Source organism: Carlito syrichta, unplaced genomic scaffold (assembly GCF_000164805.1).
Source record: "Carlito syrichta isolate Samal-C Ts95f unplaced genomic scaffold, Tarsius_syrichta-2.0.1 Scaffold314878, whole genome shotgun sequence".
In the NCBI taxonomy this organism is placed as follows: Eukaryota; Metazoa; Chordata; class Mammalia; order Primates; family Tarsiidae; genus Carlito; species Carlito syrichta.
In genome coordinates this window covers 17,999-42,869 of record NW_007258974.1, presented here as the reverse complement: position 1 = coordinate 42,869, position 24,871 = coordinate 17,999, and the positions used below count along the sequence as shown (strand labels likewise).

At 48.5% G+C, this 24,871-nt stretch overlaps 1 protein-coding gene across 1 annotated transcript in view; it reads right to left on the bottom strand.

The window, feature by feature from the left end:
- The window catches only part of COL17A1 (collagen type XVII alpha 1 chain), a gene marked incomplete at its 3' end in the record, with an annotated part of 31,006 nt that extends 26,207 nt beyond the window's left edge, over window positions 1–4,799 (bottom strand). Inside the window, exons 1-4 of the mRNA XM_021706014.1 lie at window positions 4,748–4,799; window positions 2,627–2,671; window positions 1,524–1,634; window positions 592–723 (exon numbers count right to left, since the gene is read on the bottom strand). Of these exons, the coding sequence (XP_021561689.1) occupies window positions 592–723; window positions 1,524–1,634; window positions 2,627–2,671; window positions 4,748–4,799 (340 nt within the window). The remainder of the gene's footprint in view (window positions 1–591; window positions 724–1,523; window positions 1,635–2,626; window positions 2,672–4,747) is intronic.
- Between the last annotated feature and the right edge of the window lie 20,072 nt (window positions 4,800–24,871).

Genomic DNA, 24,871 nt, shown 5'->3' with positions numbered 1-24,871 from the left:
ATGTCTGTTTCGCTCAGAAATCTCTGTGGCCTCCAGTGGTGTGTGTGGACGACATCTAAACATTGTGTCCTGGCACAGACCCCAGTCCCTCAAGCCCTCTTTGCGCTGCCCACCATGCCCTGGACTTGCCCGCCTGTCTTGGCGGCTGCCCCCACAGCCTGGACTGTCCCTTCTGCCTGGGTATCAAAGCCTGACCCCTCAGGAAGGCCCAGCTCAGACGTCACCCCCTCCACAGTCTTCCTTGAGTTCCTCAGTTGCTGACAGCCCTTGTCTGTGTTGCGTTATAGTCTATGCCTGCCCTCTTGGCTTGTGGAAGGGCTCCTTGAGGACAAGAGCCATGTCGGATTCATTTAAGCATCCATCAAGGCATCCCCCACAGGGTCAGATACACAGCAGGTGTTTGGTAAAATGCTGGTTGAAAACGTGACACGATGGAAGAAGGAAGGAACGAGACCTTTGCCTAACGGAAGTCTCCAAAGGAAATGGAGGGCGGGGCGATGGGGGGCAGACCAGGGTCGCCCCTCCCGAATCGTGAAGGACGGGACTGACTCGGGGAAGGGACGAGCTCTCTGCGCTGTGTGGGATGGGTACCTTCGTAGGCGCCGTGGCGGGTACCGAGGGTCCTCCTGTCGAAGGTCGAGCCTGGCGAGGGGGGCAGCGTGGAGGCGGGAGAGTGCGCCCTTCTGTAGCTGGACGTGGAGGCACCCCCGCGCATGCTTCCGCCTGGAGTGGGGAAAGGCGGGTGCCCTCAGTGCTGCAGCAGAGCCGAGGGTCATAGAGCCCGGGGGCGGGGCCGAGCACACTCTGGGAGACCCCCAGGAGGGCCCGGGCCTGACGGGAGAGCCGGCCGAAGTGGCCCTCTGCGGGCGCCACTGCCCTCCGAGCAGACCGCCTTTCGGTGTAGTCACAGCCTGGACGGGGACAGAGCTCAAGGGCTGTCCTGAAGACTGTCGTAAATGAGCTCTGCTGGACCGGGGTCTGGGGTGGACGTGTCCCTCCACAGTGAGGGCGGGGACTTCTCTCGCCCAGCCCAGCCACTCTCGGGACCTTGGGTCTTCCCTTCTTGTTTCGCCTCAAGGTCTTGAAATGGCTTTGAGGCTTTGTGTGTGTTTCTTGTTTTGTTTCGCCCGCTTGGCTTTGCTTTTAGTTCGAGAGGCCGAGAGGCCCTCAGACGCAGGCCAGGTGGAATCCTGCACAGTGTGGGGTCACCAGCTTCCCCAGCAGGGCAATCCCAGTGTGAAGTCTCTTTTGTTGTTGTTGTTCATTCAGACTGTAAACCCTCAGCAGGGAATACCCGCCTGCCATGAAGCCTTCTTAATTAACGATACTTCTTTGTGTGGGGGACTCTGAGAACCATCTCGTGGCAAGTAAGCTTCAAGCGCTGGTGACTTCCGATCGCTCCCTCCCTGGCTGAGTGTCATTTACGGGGAGTGGAGGACAAGCCATTGTGAAGTCCCCCTCCTGCACCGATCAGGGACTTCCCCGGCTCCTCTCTCCATCCCACCCCTGCCCCGGGCACTCACTCGAGTTGATGTAGCCGCTGCTGCTGCTGCCGTGAGTCAGGCTCTGCTTCTCCAGCCGGCTCCCTCCTCCGACAGAGCCTGATTTTGTGTAGCCATTGCTGGTGCCCCCTTCTGCCGGGGACAAAAGCAGGAGGCGGTTTCAGTGAGGGTCAGGCCAGCAGGTGCCCTTGTCCCCTGCCCCTGGAAGGCTTCCCTGGCTTCTCCCCAAGACCTTCTTAGTTGGAGGGCCCTTTCTCTGCTACGTTGCAAGGCACAAGTGTTCACACTCCAGTTTTATCATCTTTCGATACTAATGTCTGGAGTGAATATTCCGGAGTATTCCGCCTGGCTTGACAGGAAAGTCTCTTGGGTGGAGCAGAGTGGGTTGCATGTTAGGAAAGTTTAAATATTAGACAAGACAGTGGGTGGTGAAAGCTCCCGAGTCCAGGACTGGATTGGGCTCACTGTTTTCAAGGGCTCAGTCCTTGTCCAGACATGGCAGTCATGGAAGTGCTGAGGGGCGTGTGACAGCTCCATGCTGCTGGTGGTCCCCTGGCCACTGTCCCTGCTCTGACCTGGTCTGTTGATGGGTGGGCTCCCCCCATCCCCAGCGATCCAGGCAGCCTGGAGGTGCAAGGGGAGCTTTAGAGCTTGGGCCACAATGACAGAATCCACTAAAGAGTTCCTAGAGAAAAGTGACTTGGCCAGAGCTTGGCTGATGGCTCCCTCCCACCTCCACGCTCAGGCGGGAGTAGATTCCCAATAGTTTAGTGCCCAGAATAGGCAAATCTAGAGGCAGACAGTAGGTGTGTGTGTCTGGGGGCTGCGGGAGGGGCGAGTGGGGCGTGACTGCCTGTGGTCACAAGGTTTCCTTTTGGGGAGTCATGGTTCTACAATTAGACTATAGCAGTGGCTGTGTACATCAGTAAATATGCTAACAATTGCTGCCTCATGCACTCTACACGGGTGAATTTTGTTGTTTCTAAATTATCAGTACAGCTGTTAAGAAAAGACTTCCAATACGTCAGATTTGCCCTGCAGGAAAGCGAGCCTCCGCAGAAAACGTGGGTGTGGGGTCCCTCACACGTGACCTGTTGGAAGGGACTATCGAGGCCGTCACTTACTCGGTGGCAAGGACGTCAGTCTTGTCATTACCGTTTCGGTGATAACTAGAAAAAGAGAAAGAAAAGATGAGATCCTGTATAACGCCCTGACCTCTGTGTTTTGGCAAGGTCAGTTGGTTTTGGCGCACTTGTGCTTGGTGGAATGTGGCCTGCAATGCAGACATGAGCAGCAGTGATGGGACTTAATGCACTGGAAGCACGCTTATGTCTCCTGGGAGACGAGGAAGTTGCCTGCTGACTTGAAACATGCGCTGTCTCGGTGCGGACGTCTCTCATCAGGCAGTCAGAGCCGGGCCAGGACTGGATCAAGGACCTTACGAGTCATTCTAACGTCTCCAGAGTCAGCCCTGCGTGCGGGGAGGTGAGGGAAGAGGCGGGCCTGAGGCTGGGGGGGGACCAGGCTGCCGCGTCTCAAGCCACCCTGCCTCCCTGCTGCTTCCCAGGGCCTCTCAATCCAGCTGGGACCAGCACCCTGGCCGGCTCTGCTGCGTACCTCTTTGAAAATGGGGAGGGGTCTCGGGGACCTTCCGGTTCATCCTGACATCCCCAGGGCCAGCCCTGAGTGTGGGAGGGAGGGCGGGAAGGGGTCTGGGTGGGCCCCACGCAGAGCTCAGTGAGGTCGGAAGTCGGTGACCATCAGAGACAGACGCAAAGAGCAAGTCCCTTTCCTCCCAGCGTGGAGCTCCTCTAGACCCAGGATGTGGAGCCAACAGAGGCTGCAGGTGTCTTAGGACGCCGGTTAGGAGAAAGTCCTCTTCCTCCCTGAGCACGGGGAGGGCCAGGGTCCCGAAACCACGGCAGGCCCACACTGTGCTCCCCGGTGCCCGTCTCCACTCACTCCCCTCTGATGGGTGGCAGGAGCACCTGCCTGGAGGGAGCCTCCTGTCTGTAAACCAGACTTCCCGTGTGCATGTTGCATGTGTGTGCACATGTGTGTATGCATGGTGCCTGTGCGTGCGTGTGCATTGTGCGCCTCTGTAATGCATGTACATGGCATGTGCGTGCATGCGCGTGTGCGCATGTGTTTAACATGCACGTACATGGTGTGTGAATGCACGCATGCGTGTGATGTGTGTGGCATGTGTGTGTGCACATGTACATGTGTGTGGCATGCATGTGCACACACATGTGGAGGGGCCGAAAGGAGCCAAGACAGGGGAAACAGAGCAGGGTTGTCTCTGTCCACTCAGTTGTGCAGCCGGTGCCTGCTCCCTCAACGCGATGCCCGCTGGCCGCCTCCTTCACGCTGCGCTTTCCCGACTGTCCTGGTTGTCCCAGCAGGAACGTGGGGCCAGGAGCAGAGCACCCAATGCCCCAAACAGGGGCGGCTTTTTAGAGTCAGGTGGCAGCTCGGTTCGGGTGGCGGTCCTCGAGCTTCCCCCCTGCCTCACCGTGTCTGCCTTTGACACAGAACCAAATCCTTTCCTGACCAAAAATTCCAAGTCTGAGGAGCCAGGATGTTTTTGATTTGAGGCACATGAGAGTCACAGATTAAGTGAAAAAATGTCCTAACTTAGAGTGGCCGGGGGATTCCCACTCTGAATGTCTCTGAATGTATCCTTCGGGCAGTTTCACAAAATAAGCATATCTGTTTTTAATTTTCAGTGTAGATTTCCACTGTGATGTTAGTCTTTTGTCAACTTTGTCTTTGCCATGACTGAGATATTATCCCTTTCGATGTACGTCGCCCTGCATCCCTAAGTAGGGCAATGGCTAAATAAACGGTGGCGGGTCTGTTCCACAGCCCATTATGCCATTGCTTAAAATGCTGATCCAGGGTCAACCCCTTCGGGTCCCCTCCCACTGTGGGAGCTCTTCTGTCCTCTCAATAAATCCTGCTTTCTAAACATAAAATAAGATGTTGATTCTGAAAACTACACACATAAATGACAACTTTCCTCTTTGAAGAAAAGGCAGGACACATTTCAGTGACACATGCTAGCATTAAGGCCAGCAAGAGCTGTCTTTTGGGAAGGCACGAAGTCCAAGTGGAACTCGTGTAAACGTGGCAACGCATTCAAACATGTGGTGGAGTCATGAGCAGATTATATTTCCTGCCCCCAGATTTTTATGACTCTCCTAGTGAAATGGTTATAAATAAGAAATATGGGACGCACTTACTTCTTTCGGTGACCTCGGCGCCATCTCGCTTGGTCTTCTTGGTTGCATCCATACCATAGCCACCTGCAGGAAGAACCAGAAACCATGAACAGTCACGTCTCTCACCGTTGCACTTAGCAAGTCTAGGGCTCCCCTGCTCAAGCTGAGAACCAGAAACTTGACCCCAAGAATTCAAAGCATAATTCTTTCACATGCCTTTTTTTTTTTTTTTTTTTTACAAGAATCGTTCCCATTTCCTGTCATCAGGTGTAGCAGAGAGTAATTTAATAGTTCCACTTTGGATGCATGTCTCCATGCTGGGATCTTTTCAGCATCTGACAGATCAGACCACCCTCTGCTGAGTCTCGAGGGGCCATGGAGCGATGGGTGCCCTGATGTCTGTGTGACTAGGAAACCCCACTCCCTGTCATGATGATCTACAGCTGGAGGGACTCTGTCGAGGTGCTCAGGGCTGCGAATGGACGCGTTTTTTGCACCCCGTGATGGTCAGTGCTCTGCGTGGAGCGCTCAGCGTGCGCGCAAGACAGCCGTGCCTCTTGCTTGGAGTCGGGTGTGAGAATGGCACTTGGTGGATTGAACCAGGACGGAAGCCATCACATTTGCCCTGCGGGTGTGGACTTTACCCTTCTCAGAGCGTGGAACTGTCTCTCTGGGACAAGCCCGCTCCCCGGCGCCTATGTGCGGACGCGGCAGGGACAAGAGTTGAAGCAACCGAGACCCCCTCAATGACACGTGGACGTCATGTCTGCTCCCCCCCACTCTTACTCCGCTTCTGAAAAGGACCATTGCAGTGTGCTTGTGTCCCACAGACAGTCGCGAGACCGGGCTGAGCCAGGAGTGGGGAGCGGGGCTCCACCTCAAGTGTGGGAAGGACAGCGGGGATCCCACCCCAACCGGCGCCACCAGGCTCCCAAGGACTTGAGCTCTGGCTCTCCCGCAACTCCCGCCGCTCCCCCAGCTTTCTCTTCCTCCTGGTTTGCCTTTCGGTTTCGGCTCAAACTGGGTTCCAGGACGCGGAGGCAGGCCACTCCTGCCGGGGCCCCTTGCCTGAAGGGCTCTCTCGCTTGGTGCCTCCAGGCTCGACCGGTGGGTCTGCGCCTCGGCCCACAGCACTTCTGGGGCCCACAGACATGTCTCGACTTCTTTTAAAACCAGGGGGAAACGTGAACATAGTCTAACCTGGAGGCTATTCTTCTTTATGCCAAGGCAGTTGTGAAATGCAACTTTTAAAACTTTTGTTGTGGAGGAAGGGACTCGCAAAGGCACAAGTCTCTAAGGCCACAGAAGTCCCATGTGGCCCCGTGACTTCTCGCAGAGAACCAAGACCGGTGAGACCGGGGGACAGCTTCAGGGCCTGGCAACGGCCAACTTCTCACGCACTGGTGTTTCTTAAACGCAGCTCTAGGCAAGGAAGCATAGTGGAGAAAATTCTAGCTGAATCTGAGACGCTGCAGAATGTCCTAGTAGGTGTGCTGGGCTCTGTAGATGGTTTGACAAAGAAGTTCAGCCTCATCAGGAAGACAGGCCTGGCCTGTCACTGCGTTCCAGCTGTAAGTGGCATGACTGACATCCTGCACAGTCACGTGTGACCGGACACTGTCTCCGAAAGCCTGTGTTTAAGCAAGGTGTCACCGAAGCCCCTCTCAGCCTTTCAAAAGGTTGGTTGTTATCTGTGGACCAGGAGGTGTCTGGGGACAGTGAACCCCACCCCTGACTGTGGTGGGGAGGGGACTGGCTCTCAAGGATGGTGCCTGAACTGACATGAAATATTATCCTGAACTGAACGGGTCATAATGATCCACGGGAACTTCTACTTCCCACAGGTCATGGCTGATTTTGATCTTGGAGCGAGAGTTGCTGCTGGCAGGTGTACACTTACATATACATGTCTGTACACATTCGGGACTGGCTAGGTTTGCTCATGGCCCTCAGGCCGATGGATGATGGCTCCATTTGCTCAAAGTCCAGCCTCCAGGCAGCAAATCTGGCAAGTTTTGCTTGTTCCTTCTGTGTCTCGAAAGATAACAGGTGTTCCTAGACCCTCCACCTTTCCCCTGGATCCCAGTGACAAGCCTTGATTTCTGCAGTGAATAGCCAAAATTTTCTTGCCATCCAGAGGGCACAACGCGACGACCTGCTCAGAAGCTAGGTGCCTCCCTCCAGAGCCTGGAGCTCTTCGGTGGAAGGAACCCTGTGATTGCCCCTGTTCCAAGTAGCGCGGTTGATGCCTCTCTCTGCCTGAGGCCACGCGAGGGGCTATGTGTCCACGCCATTAAGACTCCTCTGCCAGACGGATGGCCTGAGGTGGCAGGAAGCCTTGGGAGATGGATTCCTTTCTATAAGCGAATTATTTAACCGAGAAGGCTGAGTTGAGGCCCAAACCCGAACTGGACTCCTCCCGTGGGAGCTAGAGTTTTCTCACAGGGCTTCTTTTTCCGACATTCGAAGTGCTGATGGCCTTTAAAAGTATACCGTGAGGGAAAGAAAAGTTTCCTGCCCAGGTGCGTGCCTGAGCCTGCCTCCGCCAGCCGAACTCACACCGTCGTCTCCCCAAAGCCCTACTTAATGGAAGCACCGTCAACAGCATAATTTCTAACTTCTCGGATGTTAGGGCCACCTCACCACAACGAAGGGTGAGCAGACGTTCCAGTTCTCAATTCCGAAACCAGACCAATGTCCCCCCAGAGCCTCAAGGGCTGCTTTAGGGTCGTTTCAGAGGAGGTGCTCTTTTGAAGGTGTCGTTTTCTTAAGCAAGAAGACACAATTTGAAATCATTTTCCACTTTTGTGAGTCCTTTTTTCCTTTCCATTTTATTTAGATGATGCCACGTCCACCCAAACTATTCAGACAACGATGTGGTCACACACAGACACACACACACCCACACACACACACACACACACACACACACACACGCACACAGACACACACACACACACAGACACACACACACACACACACACACACACACACACACGCACACACACGCACACACGCAAGGGCAAGCCTCCATCAGCGATCGTGAACATCATCGACCTTCCCCGACTCTAGTGACACACGCAACACTACGTTTTTGATACAATGAAGAGGATGAAAACCTAAGTGCCTTCCTCTCTACTTTTCATTTGAGGAGCAAATTTTCCAATATTCTGCTAAGAAATCGCCAGTATTTTTACAGCTCCTATGACTTCAATCTCTGTGGGCCTTAAAGCTTATAACAAAACAACAAAATTGCTTAAGTATGAGGAAACCATGCCCTGGGTATTGACCTGACAGCACAGAAGGACCCAGCACCCCACAGTGGAAAAGCCAGTGCCAGGGGTTGACCGTCTCAGAGACCTTGTATCTGTAACACCCTGAGACAGGTTTGCCACTCGCACATGGCAAACTCGATTTTCATGCCTGGAGTGGCGGGCCAGGACACCAGCTTGGCGATCATGCCGGCTGCCTACCGTTGCGTCCTGCTGCCTTCGGCAATGTCAGGGGAACAGGCGATGGAAACTCAGGCTTCCTTTGGTCTGTCATAACCCCAGACCCTGGCTAGTTCTGAGGTCTGTCGGTCCCACTGGCCTAAGGGGTGTCTCTGCAAGGGTGAGGCAGGGCTGCTCACTGTCCCATGCACACGCCGGTCAGATCCACACAGCTGTTTTAAGCCCCCCAGTTCTCCAAGGGCGACTGTCAGGAGCTGGCTGGCTGTTTTAGGTTGGTTCTACCTTAGAGCTAACTGTGTCTTAGCTCTGTAGAGCACATACGGAGGGGAAAAGAAACAATTCTGCTTTTCTAGCGCCTACCTTTTTAAAAACCTTACTGCCTTTTATGGACATAAGAAATCCAACTATTAGGCTACCAATCGACTGCTTCTCAAAAATTACTTCAAAAAGTAAAGTGAGACTTTGTCAGTTAAAAGTGACTTACTAAACTGGTAATTCTCACTTCAAGGTGATTTTTTTTTTTTAGGGGAACCCAACTTGGCCACTATGTACACAGAAAAAACTTCTTTTATTTCCTTCCTCCAAATTAGACTCTAGTAAATTCCTGGATTAATTAGATCATGTCAAAGATCACACTTTACTTTAGAGAGGGACAGTAGCAACTTCTCAGCATGATAAACGCCAGTGTTTGCCCACCCCCCTGAGAGCTTAACCCAAGAGTCCATGGCACATAGAGGTCGCTTCTAGAAGGTCCATCTTACCTACACCTGAACTTCACCTACGAGCTGTTCTGTCTGGCAGAGAGAGACAGCAAGAGAGGAAACTGAGGTTGAGAGAAAAGCAATTATAAGCTCTTATCATATTCTAAATAAAACAACTTGACACAAGTTGCTGTGCAGTACTGAAAACAGAACAGAAGAACCCTGCCACTGGAGCCAGCACCTCCTAACTGGTCTTCCCCTCCTCCTCGCCCTTGGATCTTACTGTCTCCTCTAAAAGACCAACCCTGAGCAGAATGCACACACCAGAGTCATCATTTATGGCCAGTTAATTACTGCAATGAGGGCACTGGAAACTTAAGAACTTCACCTTTTCTCTAGACGTTTTCTTTCTAAGCAGCGAGCCTTAAACCAAAGTCTCAGGAAAAGGGAGAAAGGTCAGCTTTCCTGTTACTTACCTGGCTTGAGACTTTGAGGAGCTGGAAGCAACTTCTTCTTCTGACGTTTTCTTCCAGAAATTTGCAGTGCCCACTTTTTTATCCAGACCTAGCCAAGGCGTGTTAAAGCTGAGTGATCTTCCAAAAATGTTTACTGCTCCTTCTCTCCACCTTGTTTCTTTCAGCTCCGTGCTTCCAAACAAGTCCTGACAAAGGTGTGTCGTGGCTTACAGCGTTACTCCACCCTCCCAATGATCTGACACTTGCTGGGTTTTTTTAAAAGATCTGCCTCCGGGAATCAAACTTTACAGGAGGTAGAAAGCTTCTCCTGCCAGCTGAGGAGACGCAGGGAAAGGAAACCAGGGGCCGGCAGAGGGGAAATCCCTGTGGCCCCTCCTCCTCCCTGCCATGGCCGGACGATGGCCACTGCTTGGTCATCCCATCCTCAGGGTTGTGGGATGCTGGACGGCCACGTGCAGGATTCACGGGCCTCTAGCTCATGGAGGGCCTGTGGTCAGAGGGCTGAGCCCTAGAATAACTGCGCAGGTGGCAAGACTCACGTTCGGGATCTGCTTCCCTACACCTGTTTTTCTCCTGTCTCCCCCATTTTGACTCAGGCCAGGCTAAGACATCTGGAGAAAACAGTGGTGGCCTGATTCATCATAAGGTGCTGATGTCTGCAAATGTGGGACCCTTGGGGGGTGCTCATTTTACAAAAAAGGTGACCAGGTAATGCCATGCTGACCTGTAAGAGTGACATGTTGGTGAAGGGACAGTAGGCATTTGGCCGTCTGATGATGGAGAGAGACGCCACTGGGGATGGGCAAGGACCCTCTAGTCCTTCAGGTCAGGTGCCACATGGTCTCCACACACCTTAGGACACACGTGGGCTCCCAGATTCCCTGTAACTCTTAGCACACCTCAGAGGGCCTTTGCATTTTCCTAGAGGGTCAATTTGCACCAGTCTGCATAATTCTCATCGGTGACTGGATAACATCCGGCTTTCCAGGGCCCTCAAAAACTAGCTTGATACTCTTGGTGTCGGAAAATAGGAAGTCTGCGTCTGGAACTCTCGCAGGTGGTCCTTTGGGGACGTTCCTGAGACCCAGCATCGCACTGGGCACCCCAGTCTTGAAGCACCATCCTATGACCCTGGAGGGGAGCTTTGGGGTCTCTGCAGCAGAGGGCCGATGCATGTCTGCACTCCGCTCCTGTGGGCACTCACACCCTGAGGAAGGATGGCAGACCCCGAGAGCCAACTGAGGGCTCTCCCTCCTCTGCTGCCAGGCTCTGTACCGGAGCCACACATTTCAGAGCCTTCAATGATCTAGCGCTTGACCCATGCTTCTTAGCGTGTCTGCTGTCACTCTCCTAGGTGAAGCGCACTGAAGGCATAGAGCTTTCGGCATAAAGTTGAGACCCCTGCACCATTCATTCGTCTGTTGATGAAGTCAAAACTTAAACAAAGATATGCGGTCTCCCGCTTGGAGTCAGACATTGGACTATGTGCTGAGTCTTCAGTGATGAGAGGCAGACGTGTTCCCCATCCCTATGGAGCTCACTGTCAAGTGGAAGAAGCCACGCCTTCAACAACGGACTAATGGGCCAGGGCTGCCACAGCAAGATGCCACAGACTGCAGGGCTTCAACAACAGAGATTTATTTTCTTGCCGTTCCACAGGCTGAAGTCCACGATCTAAGTGTCCGCAGGTTTGGTTTCTCCTGAGAGCTCTCCTCTTGGCTTGCACATGGCCACCTTTTTGCTGTGTCCTTACGTGGCCTTTCTCTGTGCGAGACCGTCCCTGGTGCCTCTCTCTGTGTGTCCTAATCTCCTCTTCTTACAAGGACACCAGTCAGATTGGTCTAATGGCCTCAGGTTTACTTAATTACTTCTTTAAAGACCGTGTCTCCAAATAAAGTTACTTTCTGAGATACTGGGGGTTAGGGCTTCACATATGGATTTTGGAAAGACACAATTCAGTCCATAACAAGCAATGACGTACAAATGTGTAATTAAGAACATGGTAACCATGATAAAGACAGAGTAGTGGATACTATGTGAGAGCATAAGAAGAGACATAATCTTGGGGGAGGTGTCAGAGATAGTCCTGCCAGGTGAGTGGCACTGGAGTTTGCACAGAGCTCACCTGGGTGAAGGGAAGGGTCGAGAGTGTTCTGGAGTCGACACAGGGTGAGAGTCTGAGGAGGCTCTCAGGCAGAAGCAGCGTGGTAAGCGGGAGGAATGATGTGGCCATGAAGTGAAGATTATAACGGCATGCGCCTTGAATATATGAAGGCCATCAAGTGAAGGGAGCCAGCAGGGGAAGGGAGGCTGGTCAGGCAGGCAGGCCGAGACACACACGGCCTCACAGGCCACGACAGGGGAGTGTTTGGTGGTCCTTGGCTAATGTTCCTAAGCTGACATCAGGGAGCAACTGTTTATGGGTCCTGTATGAGTGCATGGGTTACTAACCCTAGGAAAGAAGACAGATTGCAACGAACGCTTTCCAAGGCCTACTACGAACAGATGCTTCACACCCATAATCTTAGATAATCCCTGCAGCATCTCTGAGAGATGTGTGCCATTATCGTTTTCATTTTATGGCTGAGAAAAGTGAAGTTCGAGAGGTTGAGTGACCAGGCCAATGCTCCTGCATCTCGTAAGTGGCAGAACCCACATCCACTTGACGCCTGGGCCTTTGCTTCCCTTGGGAATCCGCATGGGCCTTTTTTCCTCTCTTTGGGTTCCTACAACCATACTGGTATTCTCCAGAAACAATGGAGCAGTCAGACCCATACTAGATAAATCTCAAAGCTAATTAATGAAAGATTCTCTAAACCAACTCAACAGCTAATAATCCGTGAGTATGTGTGTGTGTACATGGTCCTACATATTAATAAGTGCATGTATGAGTATCACTTACAGAAGGCTGGAACAGGCACTTTGAGGGAGAAGTAAATTAAAAGAATTCAAGTGGTCACATTCTGGTTACTCAAGGTTCATAGTTTATTGGACTGTAAATGAGACTTAACTTGGCACATGGAGTGAAAGAAACCTTATGTTCATTTAGCATTTATGCATTAAGTGTCTTCCATCTGCCTGGTACTAAGGGAGTTGTCTTTTAAGTGTTTTAAATTAAGCAGAAGACAACAAAATTCTTGCTGAAATGAAGAAGCAAAGAGTCAGCCTTGGGAAATAGAAGTGACTAAGACACCGGAAAGGTGTTTCTTGCTTCCTAACTCCATTCGGAGCTGTGTTAATGAGTCACATTAATCAATTTTTGGTTGAATAGAAATAACAGTTCCTTAAAAGGCAACTGGAAAAATAGTTATACTTCTGAAATTATCTATTAGATCGGTGGGAGGAATGGGGTCTGCTCACGTGTGGCTCAGCTTGGCACCAGGTAACCAGACATCTGCTGAACAACGTGAGCACAGGGGACTCTTGTGTGGTCGACATATTTCTGGAAAGTGACTTGTGAACCCAGTTTTTGGTGACCAGGGTGAGTGCTTTTGTCAAGTGACTATTCACTACTTCACTAATCTTTGAAAACGTGGACTTTCTTTATGTGTCTACTTTAAAGAGGTGTGCCCTGCAGGTAAATTCCCACCGATTCTGCCACTCTCCCAACCTAAAACAGCATCACATGGTCGTGCTATGATGTGCTCATGATACTTTCATCCCAGGAGTGAGTCTGGCCCCCTTCTCTCTCTTGCCCGTGTGATGACGCAGCAGAAGGTCCTCACCAGATGCTAGCCCCTCCGTCTTGGACTTCCCCACCTCCAGAACTGTGAGAATTACATTTATTTTAAAAAATAAATTACCCAGTCTCTGGTATTCTGTTATGGCAGCACAAAACAGACTAAGAAGCTTTTCATAATCAGAGGAAAAAATAATCCCTTGGGTTCCAAAAAAATCTCCTATTAGTGGAAGAAATGAAAATCCTTCTGTCAGGGTGGGAAGTCACTTCTAGTTTTATGCTTGACAATGTTTACCTGCTTCCCTGGCAGAGTTAAGCCTCTCTGAGAACTGGGGCAAGTCAAATCATCTGTTCTTTATTTGCTCAGAAATGGCATGGGAGGGATGTCAGAAGGCATCGAGGAGAGGAACTGTTCAATACTGCTCAGGAAAAAGATAGCTTTCGAAAGTGAGTTATTTCAGGTAAACAGACCAATTTGAAATTTGATGTCTATTGGGAAGTAAGAAATAACAATTCAACAAAACAGCTGGAAGTTACCTGATAGATGGGTTTACTGTCACGGCTTTTAGGCCTCAGAGCAGAACAGTCTGCAAGAAGATGAGCACTTTCTTGTGCTGCAGGCCATGATTCAGGAGACGGGCTGGGCTTTCACAAAACATGTCCACACAAGGACTGTCTTTATTTATATGAAAACCGCACCCTATTATCTGGCTTGTGGTTGCCATGATTTCCTCATGGGTCTGCATCTCCAGTGCATTGACTCAACGTTCTACTGATGATAACACTGATTTAAGTTTCTGAATTGTTTCATGCCAGTGGTCCCAGCACGTGATTTGAGGACACTGTGTTTTAGCAGTTTCCCAGAATCAGATGCAAATCAGATAATTCACAGTAAAATCTGCCTTTTTGGTGGTTTAGGAGTTTTGACAAATGCATATAGTTATGTAACCACCTCCACATTCAAGATACAGAGCAGTTCCATTCCACCCTGAAAGTCTCCTATGCGCCAATGTGGTCCACCCCCATCCCCAGCCCCTGCCAGCTACTGATCTGTTTTCTCGCTCTACCATTTTGCCTTTTCCAGAATGTCTTATAAATGGAATCACACAATAGGTAGCCTTTTGAGTCTGGATTTTTTGACCTTGCACTTGAGGTCCATTCATGTTGTTGTGAGCATAACTAGCTTCTCTCTTTTTTTACTGAGTAATATTCCATTTTTTAGATTTGCAGTTTTTTATACATATATGCGTTGATGGGTATTTGGATTTTTTCTAATTTTCGTAAATTATGAATAAAGTTGCTATAAACATTTATGTGCAGATTTTGTATAAATATATGTTTTCATTTATCTTGGGTAAATACCTGGGAGTAAAATTCTGGCCTAGGTGAATATATATTTGACTTTATTCGAAATTGGCAAACTGTTTTCCAAAGTGTTTTTACCATTTTGCATTCCCACCGGAATGTATCAGAGCTCTAGGGGTTCTGCACCCTTGTCAGCCCTTGGAGTCATCAGATTTGTTTTTAGCGGTTCTAATACGCGTGGAATGGTATTTCATGATGGTTTTCATTTGCACTTCTCTAGCAACTAGTGATGGGGAACATCTTTTCATGTGCTCATTTGCCATTTATATCTCTTCTTTGGTAAAGAAACTGTTTAAACTTTTGTCCATTTAAAACGAGGCTTTTTTACTGGTGAATTTTGATAGTTATTTATATATTCTGGATGTAAGACCTTTACATAATGGGTGTTTTTGCAGATATTTTATTCCAGTCTGTGACTAGACTTGCCATTTTCTTAACGGGGTCTTTTGAAGAAGTCAGTTTTATCATTTTTTCTATTGTGAGTCATACTACTGGTGTCAAATCTAGGAAATCTTTCCCTAACCCATGCTCATAAGGATTTTCTTACATACTTCTAGAAATTGTTATTTTCAGCTTTACATTTATGTCTATGAACCATTTTGAGTTAATTTTTGTATAAAGTGCAAAACACGGATTAAGGTTCATTTAAAATTATTTTATTTTATTTTCTTATAGAAACGTGGGGTACAAGTAAGGGTTAACTACACAAGTAGGTGAAGTTTGGGCCTCCAGTTGGCCTTCACTTCACCTGGTTTGGGACCAGGTACCATTTGTGTTGTTACGTGTCCCGTCTCTCCCTCCCTCTCCTGGCAGTGCCCGGCAACTGCTGATCCCTCTTTTGTGCCAACTATGAGTGAGAACATGCAGCATGCAGCTCTCTGTTTCTGTGATGGATCACTGAGTATGATGGTCCCCACCTCCATTCACTTTGCTGCAAAGTTCATGATCCTGCTTGTCTTTCTGGCTGCATAATACGCCATGGTGTATATGTAACACATTTTCTTTAACTAGGCCACTTTTGATGGACAGTAGGGTTGGTTCCATGTTTTTGCTCCAGTAGGGATGGCCATCATTAATGTCAAAAAGCAACTGTTGCTTGCACGGGTGCAGAGAAAAGGAAACACTTCTACACAGTTGGTGGGAGTGCAAGCTAGTTCAACCTCTGTGGAAAGCAGTGTGGTGATTCCTAAAAATTTGACCATCCATACGATCCAGCAATCCCTCTCCTGGAAATATACCCAGAGGAATATAAATCGTTCTACTGAAAAGACACCTTCACACACACGTTTATTACCGCACTATTTACATGGTTCATTTTTAAAGTTTAAAATTTTTTTTTAGAGATGGGGTCTTGCTGTGTTGACCAAGTTGGGCTCAAACTCCTGAGCTCAGGCAATCCTCTCCCCTCAGCCTCCTGAATTGCTGAGACTACAGGTGTACACACCCCTACCTGACTCAAGGTTTACTTTAGAACATAAGCTGTCTAGTTATTCCAAAAGCACTTATTAAGAAGAGTTTTCTTTCTCCATTGAACTGCCCTTCCAAATCTGTCAAAAGCCAGCTACTCACGTAAGTACGGATTTGCTCCTGCCTCCCCGTTTTGCTCCCTTCATCCACACGTCTCCCTGCACCAATACCATACTGTCTCAGTGGCAGTGACAACAACGCAGCGAGTGTTGGAATCGGAGAGTGTACATCCCAGAGCGTTTCCCCTGGGCAGTAGTGAGCACGCTGGACCGAATCCAGAAAGAGTAAGTCCTCCGACTTTGGAGTTTGGGGCGATTCTACTTCCTCAGCTTCTCCATATACATTTTTAAATTGCCTTGTTGATTTTCACAGAAAACTTTGTTGGAAACCGTCTTGGGACTGCACTGAGTTGGGGACATGGCATAGCTCTCCGTTTCTGTACATTGTGGTGATGTCGTTCCTCTGCGGTTTCTGGTTTTCATCCTGGTCATCCTCCACACATTTTTTGGGTTTATAACAGAGTAATTACTACTTAGTGGTGCTATTTTAAATACTTAAAAATGCATTTTCCAATTTTTCTTTGTATGGTTGGTTTTTGTAGATTGACTCTGTATACTGTAATGTTGCTAAACACACTTAGTAGCTTTTGTACAATTTTTTATTTTTTATATTTTTGAGTTGGAGTCTCACTCTGTCGCCCAGACTGGAGTGCAGGGCTGCTCCTGGCCACCGCAGCCTCGACCTGCTGGGCTCCGGCGATCCTTCCGCCTCAGCCTTCCAAGTAGCTGGAACTACAGGCGCGTGCTACCACACCCAGCTAATTTTTTGATTTATTGTAGAGATGAGGTCTCGAAGTTGCCCAGGCAGGTCTCGAACCTGAATAGTTCTATTTCTTATTTTCCATTAAAGAAATGTGTTTTAGCTGGGCTTGGTGGCTCAGCCTGTAATCCCGCACCTTGGGAGGCTGAGGTGAGTGAATTGCCTGAGCCCACGGGTTCGAGACCCACCTGGGCAACTTGGTGAGACCTCATCTCTACAATAAATCAAAGAAGTTAGCCGGGTGTGGTAGCACGCACCTGTAGTTCCAGCTACTTGGAAGGCTGAGGCGGAAGGATTGCCGGAGCCCAACAAGTTGAGGCTGCGGTGGCCGGCAGCGGCCACTGCACTCCAGTCTGGGCGGCAGAGTGAGACTCCAACTCAATAAAAAAAAAAAATCATTCAAATTTGAGCCCTCCGTTAGTGAGATTTCTTATTTTATTACCTATTCTTAATAGTCACTTTTAGACTGAGAACAGATGCAGTGGATTTTGCTTGCTCTCAGATGACTGTTTCAAAAAGAAGATGTTTTCTGATCTCTTTCATTACCACTCTTAAGGCCAGAATGGTTGGCAAGGGTGACGTCCAGCCATAATTTCTATGATCTCATTTGAGACTGGTTTCCTGCATAGAACGCTATGTTTTTGTTTGTTTGTTTTCGTAGCTCTGTTACATAGCAAGAAAGCATTAAATGTTCTGTTGGTTGCAACATTTGAGGTCTATCCTCCAGGAATGATGTATACATAAGTTAGGGTGATTTACTTCAGAATTTCAACTTTTTCCCTCACAGAATACAAGTTAGTAAGAGTGCAATGAGGGCACTAAACTTTTATCTTATGGAGAAGACTTGACTGATAAGTTCCAGAATATTTCAGAGCAGAAGGGGCCGGTACACACAGAGTCGTTACAAGGGATCTGTGCACAAGCGTCCTTTGTGGACTGAGGACAGGCAGGGGTGCCAAAAAGCGTATACACATTTTCAGCAGGATGTTCACTCAAAAAGATGGCATTCATCAAATGAATACTCGTGTCACCATGCGACGGGCAGGACAGTCAAAGGAAATGGTGGCAGCATGGCTGAGTGAACCTCACACTGCACATTGCTACCACAGCTCAATTCAACGTCTGAAAGTAATGCACGTTTACCTTCTTGTGGCCAATACCTTATTATGCCTTATTGTGGCTGTAGTGGCATTCCTCCCCATTCCGCCCCAAAGGCGTTCGCCATTATCCGTTGCCCTCATTAGGGGTGGATTTAGGAAGAAATGGAATGCATTTCCTGGCCAGGGGTACGTGAAGAAAAGTCTGTCCTCGAACTTTTAGGAAAGCCTTGCTATTCCTAGGGAGACGGAGAATAGACAGCCCCATCTAGATTGATGTGGTCTTCTAAAGCCCTGCACTCACAAGGGCATCACCACAGTGAAGAGACGAGGCTGCAAACATCCTTGCTTCTCAGGGACAGCATTGAGAGCACGAACAAACAGCCACGGAACCTCTCCTCCTCTGGATTCCTGGTGGGCGAAATCATAAACCTCCTTATCATTTAAGCCAACTTGAACTGGTATTTTCAATTGTTAAAGTTGAAAATATTCTCATTGGTACATATTAATAAGTAGGCTGAAGCCGGGCTCGGTGGCTCAGCCTGTAATCCCGCACTTTGGGAGGCTGAGGTCAGTGGATTGCCTGAGCCCGCAGGTTCGAGACCCGCCTGGGCAACTTGGCAAGACCTCATCTCTACAATAAATCAAAAACCAGCCGGGCGCAGTAGCGCGCACCTGTAGTTCCGGCTACTCGGAAGGCAGAGGCGGAAGGATCACCGGAGCCCAGCGGGTCGAGGCTGCGGTGGCCACTGCATTCCAGTCTGGGCGACAGAGTGAGACTCCAACTCAAAAAAAAAAAAAAAAAAAAAAAAAGCAGGGGCTAGGCATGGTGGCTCACTTCTGTAATCCCAGCACTTTGGGAGGCAGAGGTGAGAGGATTGCCTGAGCTCAGGGGTTCAAGACCAGCCTGAGCAACATGACGAGACCTTGTCTCTACAATAAATAAAAAAATTAGCCAGGCTTGGTGGCGCATGACTGTGGTGCCAGCTACTTAGAAGGCTGAGGCGGAAGGATCGCCTGAGCCCAGCAGGTTGAGGCTGCAGTGGCCATGAGCGTGCCACTGCACTCCAGCCTGGGCAACAGAGTGAGACTCTGACTCAAAAAAAAAAAAAAAAAATGTATGACTGGGCACGGTGTCTCAAGCCTGTCATCCCAGTATTTTGGGAGGCTGAGACGAGAGGATTACCTGAGCCCAAGGGTTCAAGACCAGCCTGGGCAACTTGGTGAGACCTTGTCTCTACAATAAATCAAAAATTAGCTGGGCGTGGTAGCATGCATTTGTAGTTCTGGCTTCTTGGAAGGCTGAGATGGAAGGATTGCCTGAGTCCAGCAGGTTGACGTTGGAGTGGCCATGAGCATGCCACTGTACTCCAGCCTGGGTGACAGAGTGGGATTACAACTCAAAAAAAAAAAAAGTAATAGTGTTCTCCAAATATACGTAAGTGCTGTTATGAGCAATAAATACAAGTTCATTTTAAATGTAACCAGAGTTAGGGGACCTGCCTGGCATTGCCTAATTTTTCAGTCAATTGATTACAAGAGTACAAGTTATGTCATATGGAACTCTGTAAAATATTTTGGCCTTAAGGAGAAGTATTTACATTTACAAAGATTGAGAGTGATTCACTCGTATGTAAAGACTATAAATTCCTCATTGTAAAGAGCACAAGATACTCAAGTACTAAAAAGAGATTAAATATTCTCAGAAGATGCTGGAAGCTTTGAGAATAATTTTCGTAAAAGTGGGCATAATTCTATTGCTGATATCATAAAATTTTAGAGCTTGAAGAGTCCTTATAGATCACTGTGTTGGCAAGATGAGAAAGTTTAGATTTCAAATAAATTAAGTATCTTGCTGAAGGTAGTTAATAGCCAAGTCAGGACTAGTATGCGAAATTTATTGTTTGCTTAAATTGTTTTGCTATGGCATTCTGTAAACTTGCTTAGAATAATTTTCCAGGCACTTCACTATTCTAAATAACGAGGAGCTGGAGAATCACCAAAAAGTGCACAGACGAAATCTGTGCCACTAGAATCCTGTGCACATTACAGCACTTCTCAGTGAAGTGGGATGATGGTGATGAACTTAAGTGGGAGAACTCTTGCTGATTTTTACCACCCACTCAGTCTTCCTGGAAGTAAGGAGTAGGCTCAGCTCTCCCATACGAGGGGAGACCCCCCCAAAAAACCGGAATTATCTTTTGGAGGGCAGGCCCCTCGTAGTACAGGCTTCCCCCGGCTAGATTCGTGTTCCAGGAACCCACTGGCGTCAGTGTACCAGCTAGTGTGGTTGTGTGTCAGAATCTGCAGAAGAAACATCCGGAGTTGTGGCAAGCAGGTGACTGGCTCGTCTGCCATGACAACGCACCTGCCCACACTACTCGGGGTGTTCAGCAGAGCAGTGTTGACCCCAGAGGGCAGGACCCCCGGTGCCCAACCCTCCCCATTCACCCGATCTTGCCCCGAGTGACTTTGTTTTGTTTCTCAAAGGGAATCGTTCTGCTGATATGGAAGCGGTGAAACAAAGAATGGCAGAAGCACGAAAAGGCATCAAAATGGTCCGTTCAAAAACCATTTTGGGCAGTGGAAACAGCGTCTCAGTAGGTGTATTGCATCACATGGAGAGTACTTTGACGGTGACTGAAGTTTAAACACATAAGAATAAAGACATTTTAAAATAAATAAATTCCAGTTTTTTGGGAGTCCCCCCAGTATACCTACAGGATACTTGGCAGCATAGTTAGGATGGCATGAAATTTTATAAGATAGTGTTTTTATTATCTTTGTATTTTATAAGATAATATTTTTCCCACATACCATTCATTTATCAGGTTGTGTCCATTTAATCAATTTTAGATGAAACAGCCACAGAAAGGAAGAGTACCTAAGTGGAGTGTTAAAATTTTAAAGAAAATATTATTGCTGATTATCTCAAATCCTCCACTTCCTTGACTTGCAGCTAGCATACTTAAGTTTTTTAATGGGCCCCAGAACATAAAGATTCAATAAGCAATCCTTTCCACTCCCTAGAATAAATAAGAAGCAGTATTAACTTCAAGATGAAGATGTGTAATAATCCTGTGTAACTTGCAAGAGTATCCCAAATAAGGTTGAAGAAGTGGTCACAACCATATCACCATAATTTAAAGTATAACATTTTAGTAGGTAGTTTCGAAAGCAAGTGAGCAATCTAGATTGGAAACCTGGAAAACAAATCCATACATCACAGAAAAGAAATATCCCAGTTGACTGCAGCCATCTTGACTTACTGTACGTGCAACTCCTCAGTGCTAGAGACTGCCTGTTTTCTTAGTAATAACTGTGAGTAGACAGCAATGTTTTTGCACAAAAAAAGAACAAATGAACAAAAAGAGACTTTTCCTTTATTTGTTTATTATTTTAACTTTGGGGGTATAAGCACAGATTCGTTACATAGGTCTATTCCTTGATAGTGAGCTTTGGTCTTCCACTGGATCCATCACCTAAATAGTGAGAAGGCAGCCACCAGGTGGTTTTTCAGCTCTTGCTTCCTGTGCCCCCACCAGCCCCTTGGTTCTCATCCTTATGTCTGTGTGCAGCCAGTGTTTAGCGCTTACTTCTAAGATAGAACGCGGTATTTGGTTTTCTGTTTCTGTATTAATTTGCTTAGACTAGGTCATCAGTGCATTCATGTTGCTGCAAAGCCCGTGAATTTGTTCATTTTTATGACTGCGCAGTGTTCCATGATGTATATATACTACATTATGTTTTATGTCTGCCGCTGATGGGCACCTAAGTTGGTCCCATGGCTTGGCTGTTGCGAATAGCACCACAATAAACATACGGGTGCAGGTGTCTTCTTGGTAGAACAATTTATGTTCCCTTGAGTATATATCCAGTAAGGGGATTGCTGGTTTAGTGGTAATTCTGTTTTTCGCTCTTTGAGAAATCTCCAAACTGTTATGCACAGCGGCTGAACTAGTATATTCCCACCAACAGTGTATGGGCATTCTCTTTCCTCTACAACCTCGTCAAAATCTGTTGTTTTTTTGACTTGTTAATAATAGCCATTCTGAGTGGTATGAGATGGCATCTCATTGTGGTTTTGATTTGCATTTCTCTGATGATTAGAGGCATTGAGCATTTTTTCATATGTATGTTGGCCACTTGTCTGTCTTCTTTTGAGAAGTGTCTGTTCATGTTCTTTGCTTCTTTACAACGAGGTTATTTGCTTCTTGTCAATTTAAGTTCCTTATAGATTTTGAATATTCAGTCTTTGTCATATGCACAGTTTGCAAACATTTTCTTCCATTCTGTAAGTTGTCTACTTACTCTGTGGACAGTTTGTTTTGTTGTGAAGTGGATGATCTTTAGTTTAATCAGGTCCCACTTGTCAATTTTGTTTTTGCTGCATTTGTTTCTGAGGACTTGGTCACAAGTTCATTGCCTAGGCTAATCTCCAGACTTTACCTTTAAGTGGCTAAAAACTAAGTATGTGTTTTCATTTTTGGTTCGTCTAGGTTAACTTGAGCATCTGAGAAAGGGTTGGGACAGTCAAGTTGTTTATGTGAACCTCAACTTATTTAATCAGCCTACAAGGATTTTTTAGGTTAGGAGACATAGACACAAATAGATGGCTCATGAAAGACATGAGAGTTTTCTCTGATGTTCACATAAATGGAATTGGGGTGGAGTGGTGTGGGGGAAACTTCCATTAGCTCCAAGTTAATGGTCAAAGGGATTTCATCACAAAAACAGAAGTGTTTCTGAAACTGAAATTTAATTTCATCGGAGCTCCCAAGATAGAAAAACTCTACAGCAATCATCTACTTGTACTTGTAGGAAGTTCTTGCAGAATTTTGAGAAGACTGCTACCTTTATTTATGTCTGTACACTCTTCCCAGAACACCCTTGGGCTTGTTCTTGAGCCCACAAAATGCATGAGAAGAAATGTAAGAGATCCTTGGCTATTTTGCAAAATCATCATAGTGATAACCTCGTGGGAGGGAGGCCTTACAGGTAGACTGATTCCCTTTCCCTGTATAGAGATGGAGACGGCTCTGCTCCTGGAAGATCAATATCCAGCTAGAGAAAAGAGAATACAAATCAGAAAAGCTAAAATGCATGGGTGAGACTGGCTGGAGCAATCTGGCATCCACAGAACCTCAAGGGCTACCTCCCAGTTTAAGGCCTGCAGAGATCATCCAGCTGGGTCTGCTCTATGAAACCGAGGGGCTGGCTCATCCCCTGCCTCGTGTGAGCTCCATCCGACCGCGTTCCTCAGTGCCCGCCTTCGCTTTTAGCTCTGCACCTTTAACACTCTAGAGCTTTGGCTCGTTTCCTTAAAGCCCCGGGAGAAGCAGACCGAGCTTTATTTTCACTGCACTCCAGACTCGAACACAGCTCACACAGCGGCGTTCAGCAAAGCTTCCCCTCTCCCGAGCCCCCGGGCCACACACGCGGCCGCCACTGACTCCCTCCACAGGTGTCTTTCAGGCCCGCGAAGCCGTCCTGTTGACGACCAGACCTGGGGCTTCTTTCTCCTCCCTGTCCTCCGCGAGGCCATGGCCCTGGTGTCGGGTCCCTCCTTGCGTCCCCAGGGTCTGCTCTGCGGGGCTCGCTGCAAGTCTTTGCTGAACGTGAGATGAGGGGAGACGCGAGACGAGGAAGAGCAGGAGACACGTCTGAGAGGAGAATACGAAAACGAGGAAACCACGAAGGCCACAAAGACGCAGAGGGAAGGAGGGAAGAGGCGGAGGGGAGGCGGGTGAGGGGCAAGAAGAAGCCTCGGGCTGGTCTTCCCCAGACCGGGAGGATGACTCCAGACCCCCCCAAACGAGAGCTGGATGGAAAGGTCGCTTTCCGCCTCGCTCCACTTTCCTTCCAGTGTTTTCTTCTCTTTTCTTTTTTTGAGTCGGAGTCTCACTCCGTCGCCCAGACCGGAGTGCAGTGGCCGCTCCCGGCCCCCGCAGCCTCGACCTGCTGGGCTCCGGCGATCCTTCCGCCTCAGCCTTCCAAGTGGCTGGAACTACAGGTGCGCGCTACCACGCCCGGCTGATTTTTTGATTTATTGTAGAGATGAGGTCTCACCAAGTTGCCCGGGCGGGTCTCGAACCCGCGGGTTCAGGCAATCCACTCACCTCGGACTCCCAAAGCGCTGGGATGACAGGCTGAGCCACCGAGCCTGGCCTAGTGTTTTCTTAACTGTGTCCGATTTGGGTTAGATGCTCCATGTTTTGCGGAGGTGATGAGAGAAGGAGCTCGCGGGCACCTTGCGCCTTCCCGGCCACCCCTGCCGAGTCCCAGCAGCTGGGCTCGCTCCCGCCACGGAGCATGACCCTGCATGACGGTTGGCGAGAACAGAGTGTGGCCAGGCTCCTCCTTCCTGGCTTCACAGTTCTTGAAAGCGGCTCCGAAGTGAAGATCTGCCGTTCTCATGGGGAACGGCTCCTATTTTGCCTGAGGTGGGGAAAGGGACACGCTCTCACTAGCTCTTCTGGTCCTGGTGTTCTTGCAGCCTTGTGACTTGCTGTGTTTTCTTTCTGGGGTTCTGTTGCCAGTTTATTTTAAGTGTGGTGCTCTAATCTCCTTGAGTGATGACATGTCGTAACTGGAACCCCAGGACATCTTCAGGTAAGGGCAAGATGCAGGCACTCCTTGCGTTTATTTGTGGGAGGCACATTCTAGCCCACAGGGAATGCGTAAGAAATATGCTGTCATTGTAAAGAGCTTGGTGAAACCGGGCTGGGATCTGGGGGCTTTGAAGGGTGCTTAGATCTATGAAAAGAGCACTTTCCAAAGAAACTGTTTGTCAATACTTGTTCTAAAAGGAGGCTTGGTGGATTCTTGCGATTTTTTTTTCTCTAGCGAAAGCATTCTCTATTCTCAAGGCAGCCGTCCCACCATGCTGCATGCCAGTCTATACACCCCAGCTCCTGGCATCTCTGGGAGAGACCTTTTTGTTGGAACGGAGGCTTTTACTGAAATGCAGACGGCAGGAGCCTGTGAACGTCCCTCAGTCAGCGCAGGGCAGACTGTGAAAAGCAGCACAGGAGGCCCAGAGGTGTGAGGCATGTTCTTTCTTGTAATTTTTAAAGCAAAATCGTACAA